Below are 17560 nucleotides of genomic sequence, written 5' to 3' on the forward strand. Positions count from 1 at the left end.
GCTTTTCCCAGAGAAATTCTCAGCTTCGGGAGGGATGGGTGTGAAGCAGTGAATCAGGAAAAGGTTACACTGTCCAGCTGGCGGGATTAGAGTAGTAGTAGACTGACAGGCATCTATGACATTCTAAATCTCAGAATCCTGACGAAAACTTTTAGAAGCTTTGGTCGTATCCTGCCTCAAGTTGCTAAAAGTGTCTGTGTGTTACTGAATCGTTGGAAAAGTGTATCTTGTTCTGAGGGAATCCATAACTGTATCTGGGGAATATTCCCATTTTATTTATGCAAAAGCTGAGGCCAGTGCAACACAGTTAGAGTCACTGGCAGAGTTAAAAGCCAAGTCTACCTCTCTTGCAGTTATTACTAATTCTTTAATAAACCAAATTACACATTTCATTTGCTGAAGAAGCATAATGTAGAAGGTTTTCCGTGGGCTCCGGCACTGATATTCAACTCGATTTTCCTGCAGGAACCGTCAAAAGCCTTCACAGATGGAGGGCTGGGCTTCACACTCCCTCAAAAGCTGGATTTGTCAGGGAACTTGAGATTCTCAGGGATGGGTGGGTTGGGAATAGGCTAATTCCCTTGAAATTTTCTACTGTCTCTGAATTTCTAAGACCATTTGAACTATATAACCCTTTCAGGAGATGAGGCTTTTATAATGAATGACAAAACATGATCTGAGAAGGAAACCATTCAACTCCCTCTACCCTGCCGTAGCACCCTCTTTTGAAAAGTTGTGTGTTCTTGGTGTGGGAACACTACAGAAAGAGCAAAGGGAAATAGAGACCACGTACTTCCCCTCCAAACCCAGCTGGTGTGTTCCCAGCACCTTCCTGCATGTGCAGGAGAAAAAAAGGAATGCCGACTTGGAATACAGAGTGCCAAGGAAAATACTATCATATTCTCATGCTCAAGATGTGAGACTAATTAACGTTTGGCCCATGTTCTTCTAATTAACTTTCCTTTGCAAGAAACATTACCCTCACTGCTCCCCCCACCTCCAAAACACGCCGAGCCAAACCCCCAAAACAAGGCCAATTAAATGAACAAACTTATATCGTTTCAGCACCCCCCTACTCCTACAAACGCCACGGTTTCTGGTGACAGCTTCTAATGATTTCTTGAGTGAAATACAGTATCAGTGGGTTACACTAGGAAGTTATCTAGGAAGCTTTTTTTTATTGTTATGTAGTGTACAAAAATGGGCCAAGTTGGCTGCATTTAGGGTTCATCAACCATTGCAAATGATTCTTTGAATGTTTTGGGTTTGGTAAAACCTAAAACACATTTTGCCAAGCACTTTTCCTCCTTAATTTTTCAAACTGTGTATTTTAGGGAAAATTTGATCCATATGGTTTTGATTCATTTACTCTTATATCATTGACATTTTTTTTTTCCTACGGAGCCATTTGATATCCAAGAAGCTTTCTGAGCCTTTCCTACGTTCATTTTAAGCATTTTCCTCCTTAAAAAGAGGAAGTCCTCTTTGTAACCTCAGAGGCTATAAATTTTGAGTACTCTCTCAATTCAGCAATACTTAAAAATACATTTGGTATAAATCTGGATTATTATGAACACATTTTATGTTTAGAACAGATGGGCAGATTTTCGTTTCTGGTTTATGAGTGAAACCAATGATAAAATAAGAAAATAGGCTTAAATTACAAAAAAAAAGTTTTGTTATAGACAACTTTTAACTGTTATTAATAAATCCCCACAGTAAGATCTATGCTCAGAGGCCTCATTTTAAATTTTGGCCAGGTCTTGTGTAAGATGTAATTGAATAACCAGTACACCTGTCCTATGTCATGGATAATGCACTGAGGAAAGAAAAAATTCTCATAAAGATTTGTGTACCAGCCTTAAACGTGCTTGAATGTTTGCTCACCACTCAGCACCTCAGGAACAAAGAGTAGGTCTGCAGATCTCATCAAGTTTATCGACCATTCATCTGTTAAGTCTGGTTGAATCATCACAGCTCTGTGGGGATGAGATACTGCCTCTGAAACAGACCCAAGAAAGAGCAGATATATCTTTACACTAAGGAGGTTGTGGTTAATGGTGGAAGACGTCAGGATGAACTTTTGTTCTTATTCACATTTTATAAAAGAAAAATTTTAACTCCACCACCCATCCAGTTACTTTTAAAGAATAATATTAAAATTGAGATTATCAGTGTGTAATGTATGTAAATTGCATATTTGGTGTCAGCTACGCTTATAAGGCAGCTTCTCCATTTCATGCATATATGCATTAGACTGTCGTGGTTCCATTTCAAATCAGATTTCAATTGCTCAGCACCGGTTTCTTTTGACAAACATTTGTTACTCCTGAAACTTACTAGGGAGAAGCATTTAAGCATTAATATGTGTACACAGAACTCAAGACTGCTTTTGATTTTGCTTGTCGTTTCCTGCGCCACAGTGTTCACAATTATTTCAAATTCCTTAGCTGCAAGGCAAGATGAAGGATTTTTGTCCATTGAAGGTGTGCGGTTTACTACACATCAGTTTGTTATGCGAATGGGGTATAGTCATTAAGAATGGTTGTGATGGGTACTTTTCCATTTCGTATAGAGAGAATATCCTTTTCACTGTGGTATAGCAATTCCTTGGTCTTTAGTACTGTTGATACATGTAAAAGCAGTAAGATCTACCCTCATGGCAGGGCCAGCTCCTGTTTCAGGAGAGCTATTTTTCTGGACATTTTGGGCACACATCCAGAAGCTGCTTGATGCCAGGCCATTTGTTTTGTCCATTTCACACACAGGTTGCAGATCCTGTGCCCTCAACCTACCTTTATCATCGTGAAGAACCGGACAAACAGGTGGCCTGCCACCAACTCATTTCCAAACAAAGGCACTACCTTTTTACAATTTCCAGAAATTCATCTGTGGAAGAAAAAGGAGTGCTTTTGATTAAAGAGATTGATTGGGTGTCAAACAAAGCTTGGACAGAGAGACATTCTGTACAAGAGTGGCAGCCTCTCCGAAGCTTCAGCCTCTTTCTGTTTCATTTCTAAAGCAATTCATCAGCTCAAAACCAGGGCTGCAGAAGCCTTTTACATGTTTATGAAGGCTCAAGGATGTTTATGATCATATATAAGCCCATTTCAGCTACACCAGAGTAACCACTGGCCATTTGCATGTTTCCATTCCGCCATGTTAGGTTTTCATATTCTGCTTCGTGGTGAAAATGTTGCTGCTAATCCATTTGTTGAATCAGTGCAGGCTGTAATTGACCTGGTGCCTTTGGTTTTTCTCCGAAGGCTGTGGTTGCTACCCTTAAAGAGCGCGAGGAGAGCCCTGGTTTATGTCAGCTCTAGCCACAGCCTCTTGAGTTAGTTGGAGAATTGTGAGAGAAGCAAGTACCTGGCCAAAATCTCTTTTTAAAAGAAAGGAAGGGAGCAGCAGCCACCAGTGACTGAATCTTACATCATGTCACTGAAATGAGCCACAAGAAAACCTTTCTTGCTGAATTAAAATTTTTGTGAATTAAATTGATTTAAGTAGAAATTCCATCAGCTACTTTCTCTTGTACATTGGACAAAAAATGTAACAACCCCAAGGTATTTAGGCCCATTTGAATTCCTTTAGCCATTGAAGAGAAAAAATTGAGTGTGATTGCTTGGTCCATAACTAAGCTACTGGAATAAAAAGGTTTTCTTTTTCGTCAGTAAAACATAGGAAAGCCGTGCTGAATTCTAGTGTGAGGCCAATGGTCTGAATCAACCCTTTATATGTGGTTGGAATGCAATGTAAAGCTTTTAATTTATTACTGCATTTGCAAAATGGCAATATCTATAGAAATCTCAATACTTGCATATTTATTCAATTAGAGGCTGAATGTGTGCTTTGTACTGCAGACACAGAAGACTGGATTCAGTCATTCGTTGTATACTATTTTTTTTTTTTTTTTTAAAGAATCTGTCTCTGCGAAACAGTCTGGGTTTCATCAGAGGTGTATATTTTTCAATGTATAGTGTCATATTTAAAAATTCCTCTTGACATTTAGCTAGAGTTCAGTAAACTAGAGTTTCTGAGATTAGTGATTGTATTGTCTCCACTGATCAATGGAAAAGATGGTAAATTGGGAGACCCTTTGAGATAGTGCATTTTGTGGAATCAAAGGGTTGTGTTTCTACCTTGCGGGGAATATTTTGGAGCTGTGAGATGACTGGGCAGGCTGTCCTCAGCGCTGAACTAATGAAGGATGCAGGCATTATTTAAAGACATAACCATCTTTTCCCTCCACAAAATGCTGATGTCTCATTCTGGGTAGCTTGCATTACAAAATCTAATTAAACAGTTGCCGATTAAAAAAGCCCTCTATATCACTTCTCGGCCTTTTGGCTAAGATCAAGTGTAAAAACCCTCTAAAGAGCCGACCCTCTATATATAAGATTCCAAGGGAAAATTTCTAGTTCAGTATGAACCCTTCTATGACACTTGTAGGCAGAATTTCTTGCTTTAGTCTCCGTTGATGCCCCATTAGAGTGTTTATACCTTTTTAAAATACATACCACACTGTATTATAACATATCCATCCCCCTTTGGACCATGAGCTTCTAGAGGCGTGATACTAGGTCATAATCATCTTTGAACACCCAGAAGCCAAACAGTGTCTCATAATAAAGGCTTGTTCCCCAAAGTGGGCTCTTTGAAATAGTGGTTTGGGGAAAAAGGATTTTGAGTCAACGATTTGGTAAATATTTCAAATTATATCCCTTTACCTTTCAGAGTCCCAGTGCACATTAGCCTACTAAAGGCTCTGACGAGTCTTGCAGTATAGAAACATGTTTGTTTAACTCAGTGTTCTCTAATTTAACTGGGGATCCCTTTTGTTGAGTATCAGACTACCAAGTTTTGAGGAATATTTCCTAGGAAGTGCTGAATGAAAAAAAAATGGGTAGAGACCCGACTCATGATTTGTCCATTTCTAGAATTGTTCTTTAATTTTTTTTCACTAGTGAATGTTTCTTCTATTTAATGTCTGATGTGATCTCCTGCTTCAATACATTGTCACCCTCTGCAAGTGACCTTAGCAGGAAAAAGAGTAATTTTAAAGAAGAAGCTATTAACTGCTTAATAATGTTGAGATAGGCAGAAAAAGGGAGTAAAAACAGAGAGAATTCCTGTTTGGTGAACTGTCGGCCATGTGGGTATAACTCATTGCTCTAAGCAGGACCCCCAAAGTCAAAAGCACTAGATTCCAGTACTTAACAGCCACTCACTAGCTGTGTGTCTTCAGGCAAGTTGCTTAAACTATCTCAGCTTCTGTTTCATCCTCCTGTTAAACTTGGGAGATATTGAAAAAGAGTCACCCTATAGAGCTACGCTGAGAAACACAGTACTTAAAAGGATTAAATGCATTTTGATAAAGTGATAATACTGTTTGTTGCAACAGAGCTCTCATTATTGTTTGCTGAAAAATATCACGCAGGCCTCTGACAAAAAAACATACTTTTCTTTGTCCCTGATGAATAAGACAAATGTGGAAGCTGAATACCATCAAAGGAAAAGCAGTTTCTTGGTGGACTGGAGTATTTTAAGGTATTCTACTCAGACATTTTAAAGACCTAAGGACACATATTGGTGTCCATTCAGAATGCAGTCATTGCAATGCTACTGGGATATGATACTCCCCAGAAATACAATGTACAAAAACTGGTTTTGTTTGAGTAATTCAGATCACAATAACATGAGAACTCACTACAATGAAAAGAAGAGGCAACCATCCTTCATTCCATGGGGCTAAGAGTAGGGAGGGGACAGGGTTGTCCTATTGTTTCCTATTCTTATTCTTGTTTTGATTTATTGAAATGTAATTTTTAAAAATTATTTATTTATTTTTGGATGCATTGGGTCTTCGTTGCTGCACTCGGGCTTTCTCTAGTTGTGGTGAGCGGGGGGCTACTCTTCGTTGCAGTGCACGGGCTTCTCACTGCAGTGGCTTCTCTTGTTGCAGAGCATGGGCTCTAGGCACACGGGCTTCAGCAGTGTGGCGCACGGGCTTCAGCAGTGTGGCACACAGGCTTCAGTAGTTGTGGCTCACGGGCTTAGTTGCACCGCAGCATGTGGGATCTTCCCGGACCAGGGCTCGAACCCATGTCCCTTGCATTGACAGGCAGATTCTTAATCAGTGTACCACCAGGGAAGCCCCTTGAAATATAATATTGACATGAACTCATTTTTTAAAAATCTACAGTCTAGCTTTTATGATACTAGATACCTCAAAGGCAGGAGAATCTTATGAATGCTATACTTCTCTCTCACCAGCAAAAGAGAAAGGTAGCTAAAACAACAGGTGCAAGGTTTTAGAAAGTAAGGGGCAATCTGAGTAATTTTGATTTAATTGATGGGGAGTATTCTTTTTATCACTAAATTACAGAGACTCTATTTTGTCAAGATCTGTAGGAGCAGATTTAATTTCTGTAGGTCAACAGACTATGTATATGGCCTCACTGTGGGTCCTGGATGTTGCCAGCTACTTCAAGTTGCCTGGGAATAGGAGACATAGCCACTGCCCAATTTATGATCAAGAACACAAGTAAGTTTTCAGGTAGAAAAGCACTGCAACATCTTTATTGGTCCAGTGTCCCTGGAGTCGGGAAGGTGGGGAATTAAAGTAGGTAGGACTTTAGCGTACCGGAATAGTAGCTTCTGGTCCTTAGAAGGCTGTATTCTCAGATGTTGTCCCATATGTATAGAGTTGTTACACATTTCCATGCATCTTAAATGAAAGCTTATTCTGCCTTAACACAAAACCTGTGAAACAGGGCAGAAAACACTTCCCGAAGGGTAAGTTCATTCTCAGACTTTTGCAAGGCTGTGCACTGATTTCCCATAGTTAATAGAAACAACTTTCCTGATATCTACTCGTTAAATCAGTATCACTTGATCTTTTCAGTTGGCTCTTTTCTCTGTCCTAAGGACTTATCTTCCTTCACGGGAAGAGAAGTGTAGGGAAGTTTCTCTTCTGTAATCTTCAGGCGTTTAGTAGATGGAGTCTTATGACATGGACTTTAGGCAGCCACAGAAATATTTGCCTGAATCACACATGATCTGGAAGAAAGAAGAAATCTCACTGTTGAGCCGGGCAAATTTTTTCCTCCCTCAGTAGGCTGGAATGTCTGCCCTACACACAGTTGTAGTATTGGGTGGAAGGGGAAGTTTTTGGGGAGTGAAGATACAGTGTAGCCCAGCACCCCTATGCTTCAGAGGGGCAGTGTGGAGGTCCTTCTTTCGAAAAGGTAACGTGGACACCTAGGTTATTGTAAAGTTCTGCGTGAATCTCAGACAGAACTGGTCAGTTAAGATTCAGCAAGGTATGCATTTAGGAATGGTTATTAGGTGAATCAGCCCTGCATTTTCTTGAATGCAGGCTTAGCTTATGGGCAATTAGAGGTAAAGTTTTAAACACCATCTCACTGAAGTACCCTGGGATGCCCAAGTGTAGAGCTTTTCCCTTTCTATATTTGGAATCCTAGGTCTCAAGAGGTCAATTAATATTTAGTAAACGTGTCCAGAAGTAGTCATAAAATTAAACCAAGATATATGCTTAATTTTCTACAGTCATGTTTTTGAAATGGTGATAGGTATGAGTGCTTACTCTTTAGAAGGCTGCTGTTGTTTCCTGAAATGAGAAGAGTTAACAGCAGGTAATGTCATTCCTCTCAGAAAGAGTTTGAGACTCTCTGTGTTAAGTGATGAATGAGGGTATCTGACCCACATCTGTTTTACATTAGAATGGAACATTGCCCTGACATCCTTAGGAGCATTTGTCAAGATTCCCTGGACAGAGCTTCTGTAAATTACATGCTGCAAATGTGTCAGGGTCAGATAAGAGGATATCATTAACTCCCCCAAGTTTACTCAGGGCTCTGTCAGTCCATCTTAATATGCTAACAGCCAACAATTTTCCTTGAGCCATTTTGCTATATTTTTCATTCATAGAAGAAAAAATATGTATGCTACACCCTACCCCCCCCAATATCACACATGTTCTTTTCTCATAAATCATATTAATTGTAGACATGGTCACAAAGCATATTAAATGCAGGCATGCGTAAATGAATTAAAACATATGAGAATTTTATTACAGACCATGGTGGGTGTAACATAGTCAGATACCAACTGTATGAGCCATACTTTTTCATTTAGGTGAAATGAGCTTTTTCTTAATGGGCTTTATTTTATTGATAATAGATGGACACGATATGACTGTTCATCATTGTCTAGAAGTAAACTCTGTATGTGTATATGTATATGTGTCTCTGGCAAGCCATTTCTATGCTAATTTTTTTGCCTAGGTTTATATTTTAGTCATCAGTCTCTAAAGAATATTGCTACCCATTTGACGGCTTAGGTCTATTGAGAAAGAGGTATTCTAAAGAATCAATAAAGTAAAAGTCATTCTGTAACTTGTCACAGAGCTGGAGATTAAAGCACATATAACAGAGTTTAACTGAGAAGGTACTCACTGTGGTCTTTACAAATAAAACTTGGAAATATACGCACCATATGAACCACACTTGTCTGACACGCATACTTTTGCATCATGTGTGAAACATAGCTACTTTAAAATGTTAGCTAAGGATTAAAGTAAAAAATAAGTGTGTATTTAGCTGGACATTTTACATGCACTGGTTTTCTATCTGGTTAGGTAAAGGTCAGCCATGCCCTTCCCGTAACTCTGGGTGGGTGAGAAGGTCACCATCCTTACCTTGCTAGAAACTTCTGCCTTCGGGCAACTTCCCTCTTACAGCTTTCAAACAGACAGGGCCAAAAAATCTAATTATTTAGATGCTAATCAACTGCAGGATAATTCCCAAGGCATTTGAATCTGAAGACAACATTTTCAGGGAAGTCTCTGCTGTTCAAGTTTAGGGTTAGTTACAGCCTCAAAGATACAGTCACTGATATTTAAGCATAACATAACTCCAGTAGTATCCGTATCGGCAAAAAAACACGGGCATAAACATTTGAATTTTTTGTTTGGTTGTGGGAATAAATTATATCCAAATTTTAAAAGTTTATCATCATTAGCCTTTTGAGAAAAGTGTAGAAGCTATAAAAAAAAACCCTTTATGTCATACAAAGCTGTAATTCACAGTGGTTTTCTAAAATGCAACTAAATGTGTATTATTAAATGTTAAATCAGAAAAGCATCTGATTACTTAAGAGCAAAAACGTAAATAAAGACATGAACCAGGATTCCTGCTAAGGAAAAAAAGAAGCGCCTAGACGTACACCATAATTTGCTAAATCATTTTAGATTTCTGATAAGCTCTGAGCACTTTCAACTGATGGCAAAATCATAACACTTAAGCCAAGATGGATATTTTCCAGACACATAGTTTTAAATGTAAATCTTAGCTTGACTCATAGTTTTTTATCTTTTATATTTAATCTTACAATAGGAAAATTAATTCAAGAGAAATATGCCATGAAGCAATTGTAAAGAGTTAGTTTTTCCTGAACCATATAATCTTCCAATCAAGATATAAACAACTTCTTTGGAATTCTGAAACTTGAGAATGAGCTTAAAAAGATCTTCAACCAAGTCTCTAATAAAGGGAATGACTGAGGAACCAGCAGAAGTCCCAGTTCAAGACTCTAAGGCTTGAATTTGTTTTTAAAGGTTAGCCATAAAACAATTTAGAAACGGTGTCTGGGAAGTGTTTCGGAGGTAACAATTTACTGATATACTTAATAGATTTTTTTCCAGATGCCTCACCTAAGAGTTGTACTCAACTAAAAGTTAAAAAAAAAAAAAAAAAAAAATCCTCCTCCCACCTCCATTCCCAAGGAGACAGAACAGAGATCTTTATAAAAGGAAAACTTTTCCTGTTCATTGCAGTTCCTGTTCTCATCTGACATTTAATAAGAATGTGATTGATGTTCAGTAGACAGAACTGATTAACCCTGAGTCTATTTCTCTTCCTGTGAAATTGTTTGTGAAAACCAGGCAATTGTGTTTCTCTTACCTCAAATTAAAAAATAAAATAAAATCAGGCAAAAATGCCATCCCTGTAATAGAAATAGCTTATTAATGGCTTATGAGGAAAAATCCCCCACTTTGCAACCAATGGAGATTTTATTTTAGGCTTTGAATTACAAATTGCTGTAGGAAAAGCTTATATGAAAGAGATCCTGACAATATTCTTAAAAAGAAAATATGACTGGAAGACATTCCATGACCATATTGGGGGAGTTCTAAGAAGTCTGTTTACCAACTTTGTGCAGCAGAAAGAAATTTCCATAGTTTCCCTTGAACCACATTAAATAGCAAAATTGCTTTTAAAGAAATGTACATAAAAATGTAATGGGACCCTTCCATAGAGATTTGAGGTTTTAAATTATGTTAGGGGAAAGTAATGCATTTTGTATTGATATAGTTATTTTTCTTTTCCAACACAGATTTCCCTTTTAATTTTTAAATAAGAAGCTGTTACAACGATGTACATTTCTCAAGTTTTCTCAGTGTGAAATATTGAAATAAATTGCGTTAGTTGTCATTATTCATTAATTTCCATTTCAGAGCAAATGTAGGGAAGTATTAGTGCTTCTTTTCCCATCCTCATCCAATTCTTGAGAAAGAAGTCATGATTACAATGTGTGACCATCACAGTGGAAAGAAAAACTCGTGGGAGAATATCTGTCTCTAAGCAAGATAACAGGTCTCTGGTCCTCTTTATTTCCTCACATTAGCTTCCGCAAGTATTGGGCTGCTGAGCTAAGGGCAGTTGCTAAAGCAGGAGCTGTCACGAGCTTCCGGTGTGTGACAGTCATAATAGCGACACGAAGATCCATCAAGCATCCCTCTTATTCCATTCACACAGCAGCCATCCCTCCTGACTGGATCATGAGCTGGGATGTCTTTAGGACACTGTGCCCTGGCACCTTTAAGGAGCCGTCTTTCTCTTGCCCTAGAATACAGCCTTGGCAGATGGTACTGTATGTTCTCCATCCTCCAACAAATGTATTTCAAGGTCTTCCTGTCCTAAGGTATTTTCTAATTCAACAGCTGCAAAAAGTTGCTGCGTGAACATCGTCAGCTGAATTTTGCTTCTAGGAAGGACTCATTTCTTCTCTTTTAGGATCTTCATGTTTTTTTCCTCCCATGTTCAGAATTATTGCGGCCTTCAAAGTTATGCAAACAAGAAATATATGGCAGAGGATTAAAAAAAGTTTATCACAAAAATGTACATATAGCTCATGGGAGAGTGTGCATGTTTTGAATAAAATTCTTCTATTACTCTTCAACTCTGACTGATAGAGTATTCCATTTCTTCCTTAAAGAGATATACCATTAACAGAATTTCAAGTAAGTATCTTCATGAAGGACAGTACTAAAAATATATTTCCTTTTTATCCAGTACCACTGCATATTTTTCTTTGAATTTATACAGTTACAAAGTTGATTTTTCTAAGTGCTTTTTAAAAAAACTTAGCACAGATTATTTACACAGTAAAATATCTGTGCCCTGTGCCATAATCCCCCTTTCATTAAAAATATCACATTTTTAATATTTTAATTTTCCTTGTCCATTCTTGCCCATTAGACCAGTACACAGAGGGGTACTCCTGATTTGAAAGGAGTGTGTTTGGCACTGAACAACCTGTACTTTAAAGACTTCTCTTCTAATAGACGTTCGTAATTTGGGCTGAAAGAAAATATTTAATAAATTAGTATATCAATTGACATTTATGAATTTTCCAAGTATATACTGCAAAATCATCTACATGAACTCAAAGAAAGGCAAAAAAGAAAAATATATATATAGATGGAAGAACATTCAGGAAATAAATGCATTTGGGGCTACGTTCAGGTTTTTTAAATGAGAAAATGAAGTAATTAACTTACTGTAATCGGCAGTGTATGAGAGCCCCATGTTCTGGTGACTTTTCATTCTCCTTTAGCTGTGACTCTTATTCTTACTTTACTCTGTGACTCTCACTTTCCCCTAATGCCCAATAAAACAAAAGTATGCTCTGAAACATACGATTTTTTTTTGAATATAAGTAATTTTTAGAGATTTGAAAAATCTCAAACTCAAGAAAATTTTGATCCCTTGGACTGTCTTTAAAAAATTTCGGTAAGACTGTGTTGCTTTCCCCCACACCAGCCCGCCTTCCATCTGCTCACGCATAGAAGAACTCAAGTGAAAGGGAGACAAGGAAATGGGAGAATAGAGACTTGCCGGGGTGGGATGGTGAGGAGCCGGGGGTGGGATGGTGAGGAGAATCATGGCTTGTTAAAATGGAGGAAGAAAGGGTAATCCATAGAAGGTGGAACAGATTCTGTTTTGTTTTCTCTTTTTCTTTTTTTTTTTTTGTCTTTGGGGCTAATTGAAGATGGATCAGTTTTAAAGCTTTATTTCAAGAAGATTTTGTTTAGCTCTGAGGATTATGCAAACCCTTCCCAAAGGGGATTGTGGCCTCACTGGTTTTGGAATCTAATTTAGGAAGCTTTCTGGAATGCGAGATTCATCCCTCCCTCCTGCCTTGCTGGTACCCCTCCATCCAGGATCCTGTGGCCTGCATTACCTTGGTGGATACCCAAGACCTACAATCAGGTTGAGTTTCATTACTGCCCTCTCATCTCGCTCTTATTTGTACACTTTAATCTCCATATGCTTCAAACGTCCTTAAAATACAACAGGACTAGGATGGAAATACTGTGCAGTGGTGGGTCCCTGCATTGTGATACTTTGTAAGCAGGTGATATTTTCTGGAAGCTCTTCACTCAGCAGTTGATTTCTTCTGCTGATTGCTTTTTGAGTCCTGCCACTGACTTGCATGAAGTTCAGAAAAATCACTTCCTCTCCTGGGTGGCAGTTTTCCGGATGCAAAATTAATTATCTACTTGCTTCCATCACAAGGTGTTGTAAGGGTCATCGAGCCTGTGTTTGTGAAACTTGTCACCGTGCTAATCGGAAAGTTGTTCTGTTATCACAGTTCTGGTTTTTTAAAAGTTCGCTTGCTCTCCAGGGTTATTTAAAAAACCGAGCAGACTTTTTATAACATGTTTTGCACTTCAGGCTTTTTTTTTAAGCGCTTCTTATGAAAATGTTAGTTTAGAGAAGAAATGAAAGGATTAGGTAATGGGGGCAGTTATTTGGGGAATCATTTACCATTCATTCATTCATTCATTCATTCAGTACCTAATATGTGCCCGCCCTCTGTTAGGTGCTGATGATTTGAAAATCGGTAGATTACTCCCCTCAGAGCTCTCATAATTCAAAGTAGGTGACCAGTACTAATTACACAGTAGAGGGATGAGGAAAACGCAAGGAATATCAGGGAGGGTGTACTAATTCCTGATTACTGAAGGATGGCCAAAATGGAGAGTGGAGTTTTCGCGAGAGGGAACTCTATGAAAAAGACATAGAGATCTCAAAGTACACAAAAAGAATTGATTTGGATTCAACTTAAAAAAATATATAAGCAAATGCCTGTTTAAAATGACATGTGAGACTCCCAGTTGGTAATACATGGTTAAACATTATTCGACACGAACAGATATAATTTCTTCCTCCTTCCAACCTTCTGTCCCTGTGTCCCTCCTTCTTTGAATTTCCAGTATGATTTTATCACTAGGGGCACGGTGTCCTCTCTCTCCCACCCTCTCTCCTTCCTTCTTTTTCTTTTCCCTTCTTCCCCTACCCTCCTTCCCCTTTCCCCCTCTCCTTCTTCCTGAAACTGCAGTCAGATGCTATCACTGGGCATGATGTAATATCTCTGCCACTGTGAATGGAGGTCACCGTCTTCGGGACAGCTCTTTAACAGCAGATTTCCAAAGAAGTGAAACTTGGCCCTTTTCAGTTATCCTTTCAGCTACAGGCTAGGGTCTGGTCCTCCCTGCGTTCTCACTTCTTCCTAATCTGCCTGTTTATTTTAGGTAATGGGACTCCTGACCAACCACGGTGGGGTACCCCATCAGCCCCAGACCGACTATGCGCTCTCGCCTCTCACTGGGGGCCTGGAACCTACCACGACGGTGTCGGCCAGCTGCAGTCAGAGACTAGACCATATGAAGAGCTTGGACAGTCTGCCAACCTCTCAATCTTATTGTCCACCCACCTATAGCACCACGGGCTACAGTATGGACCCTGTCACAGGCTACCAATATGGGCAGTATGGACAAAGTACGCCTTGGACTTTCTAGGGGGTAATTACTCCTGTAAGGGTGGACACTTTAACTCTTCCTTGAGAAAGGGGAGCTGCCAGCATGATTAAGCCTTCCATCCTGGTATCAATTTTGTGGCAAAGCCAGCTGGTTGTTCCAGCAAGGGCTTCCCAGTATAATTATTTTCTTAACCAATGTCAGCAACATCTTGCGGTTATTAATTGCTGAGACGTGAAAGCTGATTGCCACTAGGTAAAACACAAGGGTTGGCCAAAATGAAATAACCTCTGGCATTAGAAACACATGTTCTTAATGAGGTCAGCTCAAGGATCATATGGGGTATAATCCCAAGGACACAGAGTTCTGTCAAACTTGTCTTAGGAATAAAAATATTCGTCTCGATCCTTTGATACCTCGGTATTAAATATGACATTGTCAGCCTGTAGCTGATTTTGCCCCTTGCTGTGAAATTGTCCCCAGCCTGACCTGAAAAGCTGCATGTGTTTCCTTACAGGTGCCTTTCATTATCTCAAGCCAGATATCGCATAAGTGAACTGTCCACTTGGAGCTTAAACTGGCCTGTTTCCGGTCTCCACAGCCTAGACGTGAAGAATCTTCTCAGAAAAAAAAAATCACCCTCTTGGGGGGCAGTCCTCGACAGGAGACAAGGGAGAATGATTGATTTTCTTTCTCCAGTAGTTGGTTTCAAGTTCTTTGAACGTGTTGGACAAAAGCAGTGGGAGAAAAGGAAGATCCGGAACAATAAAAGACAAATGCAACATTTTAAGGCAAATGATTTAACATGGCTACATATCAAATATCCCAACTCTTTAGTGCTGATGATCAAGGAGCTAAAACATTCCATTTGTGTGCGTGTGCGTGCGCGTGCGTGCGTGTGTGTGTGTGTGTGTGTGTGTGTGATTTATCTTGACTGGTTTGGGCAAGCAGAATGTTCTGAAATTATAGTCGGAGAATAAAGTATAACAAGTTCGATGTCCAATGCTGACACTTCTACAACCTTAAAACTGCTCGGCTCCATGAAGCAGGAACGGAGGAATCCTTGACCTTTTTACACACTGGAAATGGATAATAAAAATAAATGCCACCATTTTTAGGAAGTTAGACTAGATGTAAAGGACCTCCCAAATAAATTATTTGTTATCTTATCCTCATCTGTAATTCAGTTGCCAATACATGTCCTGGATGGACACGTCTTGCTAACAGGATATGGGGGAACAGAAGAAAAGCTTGTTTTCTTTCTCAGTGTGGGAGAGGTGTGTGACATCTTCCCAATTTTAGTTTCATTTGGAAGCCAACCTGGGCGGGGGGAGGGCGTGGTGGAGAGTGATGTGCATTCCCACAGCTGCTTTTCATTATCAGTGTGCAATACTGTGTACCTCACGGGTGCTTTGGCATTGGCCAGGGCCATGGAAAACAGATCAGAACTATATTTTTGCAGGTGCTTTTATTTTGCAGCCCATGGATTCATTGTGGTAGAATGCAGTGATGTTTGCCATTTGCTGGACAACCAATACCCGCTCGCTCCTTTTGATTAGAGACCATGTTTGAGATAATGCTTTTAAAATGACTTCGTTTACATTCTTCTCTTTCTATGAAAAGGCAGGGCAACACCAGAAATGTCCATGTGGCTGTCATGTACTTTTAAATTATACAATAATACCTGGAAATTGAAAGATGATAGGAAACTGAGGTTTACATACGTTTGTGTGGTGACTTTTAGAATGTCATAAATTTGTTTTTTGAGATGTTAAGAGGAACAGGAAGGTGGAATGCAGTGTTTATTTATTTCTTTCTATTCTTGGAACCATGAACGAGGTAGGCACAATTACATTCCTTTTAGAGTTAAGAACTATGACGTAGTGAGTTAGTGAGACTAGACATAGTACTGAGTTTAGTTCCTACGTTGGTGTTAGGGGGTGGTGGATCAAGAGAAGCGTTATCTTCGTGTTGCAGCCTCAGCCAACAACAATGTGTTGTAAAAATGTCTTTCCTGTAAAAAGTGCAGTAAATATTTACTATTATAATGAATAAACAGTTTATGAAAACTTGCCCAACACTGCTTTTTTGGGGGAACTGGTGAACGCAGTATTAATAAAAACTTGGAAATGGGGAACCAACAAAGCATACACTTCACTTCTAATCTAATGCCTTTTATTTATTTATTTATTTTTAATTAATTTATTTTTTGCGGTATGCGGGCCTCTCACTGTTGCGGCCTCTCCCGTTGCGGAGCACAGGCTCCGGACGCGCAGGCTCAGCGGCCACGGCTCACGGGCTCAGCCGCTCCGCGGCATGGGGGATCTTCCCGGACCGGGGCACGAACCCGCATCCGCTGCATCGGCAGGCGGACTCTCAACCACTGCACCACGAGGGAAGCCCTGTTTTTTTAACTTATTTTTTTAACTATTAAATTTATTTCTTTACCTAGAAATAATTCTCCATCAAATATTGGTATATACTTTTATCATTATCACAAAAGGTTATTCTGGAATAAGAAGGAAAGACAATCTCAAAATTCATCCACCCATTATCAGGATGTTCCAATGACCAAATCAACCTCATGTTCACCTTGTTCCTCTGCATAACTCAGTAATATTCATATAACGAAATTTGCCTCACAACTATATATGCATATTTTTTAAATTAATTTTCATTGGCCTTTTAGATTAGACTGTCCCATGCATGAATAAGGTTGCACAACCCACACTTGTGTTCTCATGAAGAAGCTCGGTTGAACGTACATTTAAGGATTGAAGCTTGTGTTTTCATAGATGTGGAATCTAGAAAAGCCCCTCAAGCCCACCTTCCTCTCTCCCTGGTTGTCTCAGAGCTGTCAGCTCTCTTCACTGTCCCTGGGAAGCGTGTTTTCCCTCAGAGCACTCACTTCCATCTTCAGCGCCGACAGTCATACCCACTGAGGTTTTTACTGAAGCTCTCATATTTTGTTATCTATTTTGTTTTAGAAGCTTTCTTTACGCTTCATGAAAAGGCATTACAGCCTATTTTATTCGTTCTTCTTCCGCCTCTCCCTTCCTCCTTTTCTCCCATCCTCTCTCCTCCCTTTCCTCTTCTTTTCCCTCCCTCTGTTCCTTCAACACTTATTTAATGAGAGTCTAAATGTGCCAGGCATGGTGCTAGGCCCTGGTGTTACAGTGGTGATTCTAATGTAGTGGGTAAGACGGAGAAGCAAATACATGGCTACAGTAAAGCAAGAGGACACTTGACTGGGGAAATGGTCATGATACTCTTTGAAGGTCTTTCTTGTATTACCTCGTTTATTCCTCCCAACATCTTATATGAGGCAGGTGATGTCATTAGCATACTTCTTTTACGAGAGGTCACCCAACGGCAGAGCTGAGATTTGAACCCAGGGGGTCCAATTTCAGAACCTGTGAGCTTGAACTCTCT

At 39.4% G+C, this 17560-nt stretch overlaps 1 protein-coding gene across 4 annotated transcripts in view; it reads left to right on the plus strand.

Moving 5' to 3' along the window:
• Nucleotides 1-16201, plus strand: part of PAX3 (paired box 3) — a 95797-nt gene extending 79596 nt beyond the window's left edge. For 2 of the 4 annotated variants that reach the window (XM_032637549.1, XM_032637550.1), the window contains exons 8-9: nucleotides 13904-14150; nucleotides 14646-16201. In XM_032637549.1, the coding sequence (XP_032493440.1) occupies nucleotides 13904-14150; nucleotides 14646-14680 (282 nt within the window). In that variant the 3' untranslated portion in view covers nucleotides 14681-16201. The remainder of the gene's footprint in view (nucleotides 1-13903; nucleotides 14151-14645) is intronic. The other 2 variants (XM_032637548.1, XM_032637551.1) reach the window with 2 other exon arrangements.
• The last annotated feature ends 1359 nt before the right edge of the window (nucleotides 16202-17560 follow it).

Source organism: Phocoena sinus, chromosome 7, assembly GCF_008692025.1.
Source record: "Phocoena sinus isolate mPhoSin1 chromosome 7, mPhoSin1.pri, whole genome shotgun sequence".
NCBI classification, from domain to species: domain Eukaryota; kingdom Metazoa; phylum Chordata; class Mammalia; order Artiodactyla; family Phocoenidae; genus Phocoena; species Phocoena sinus.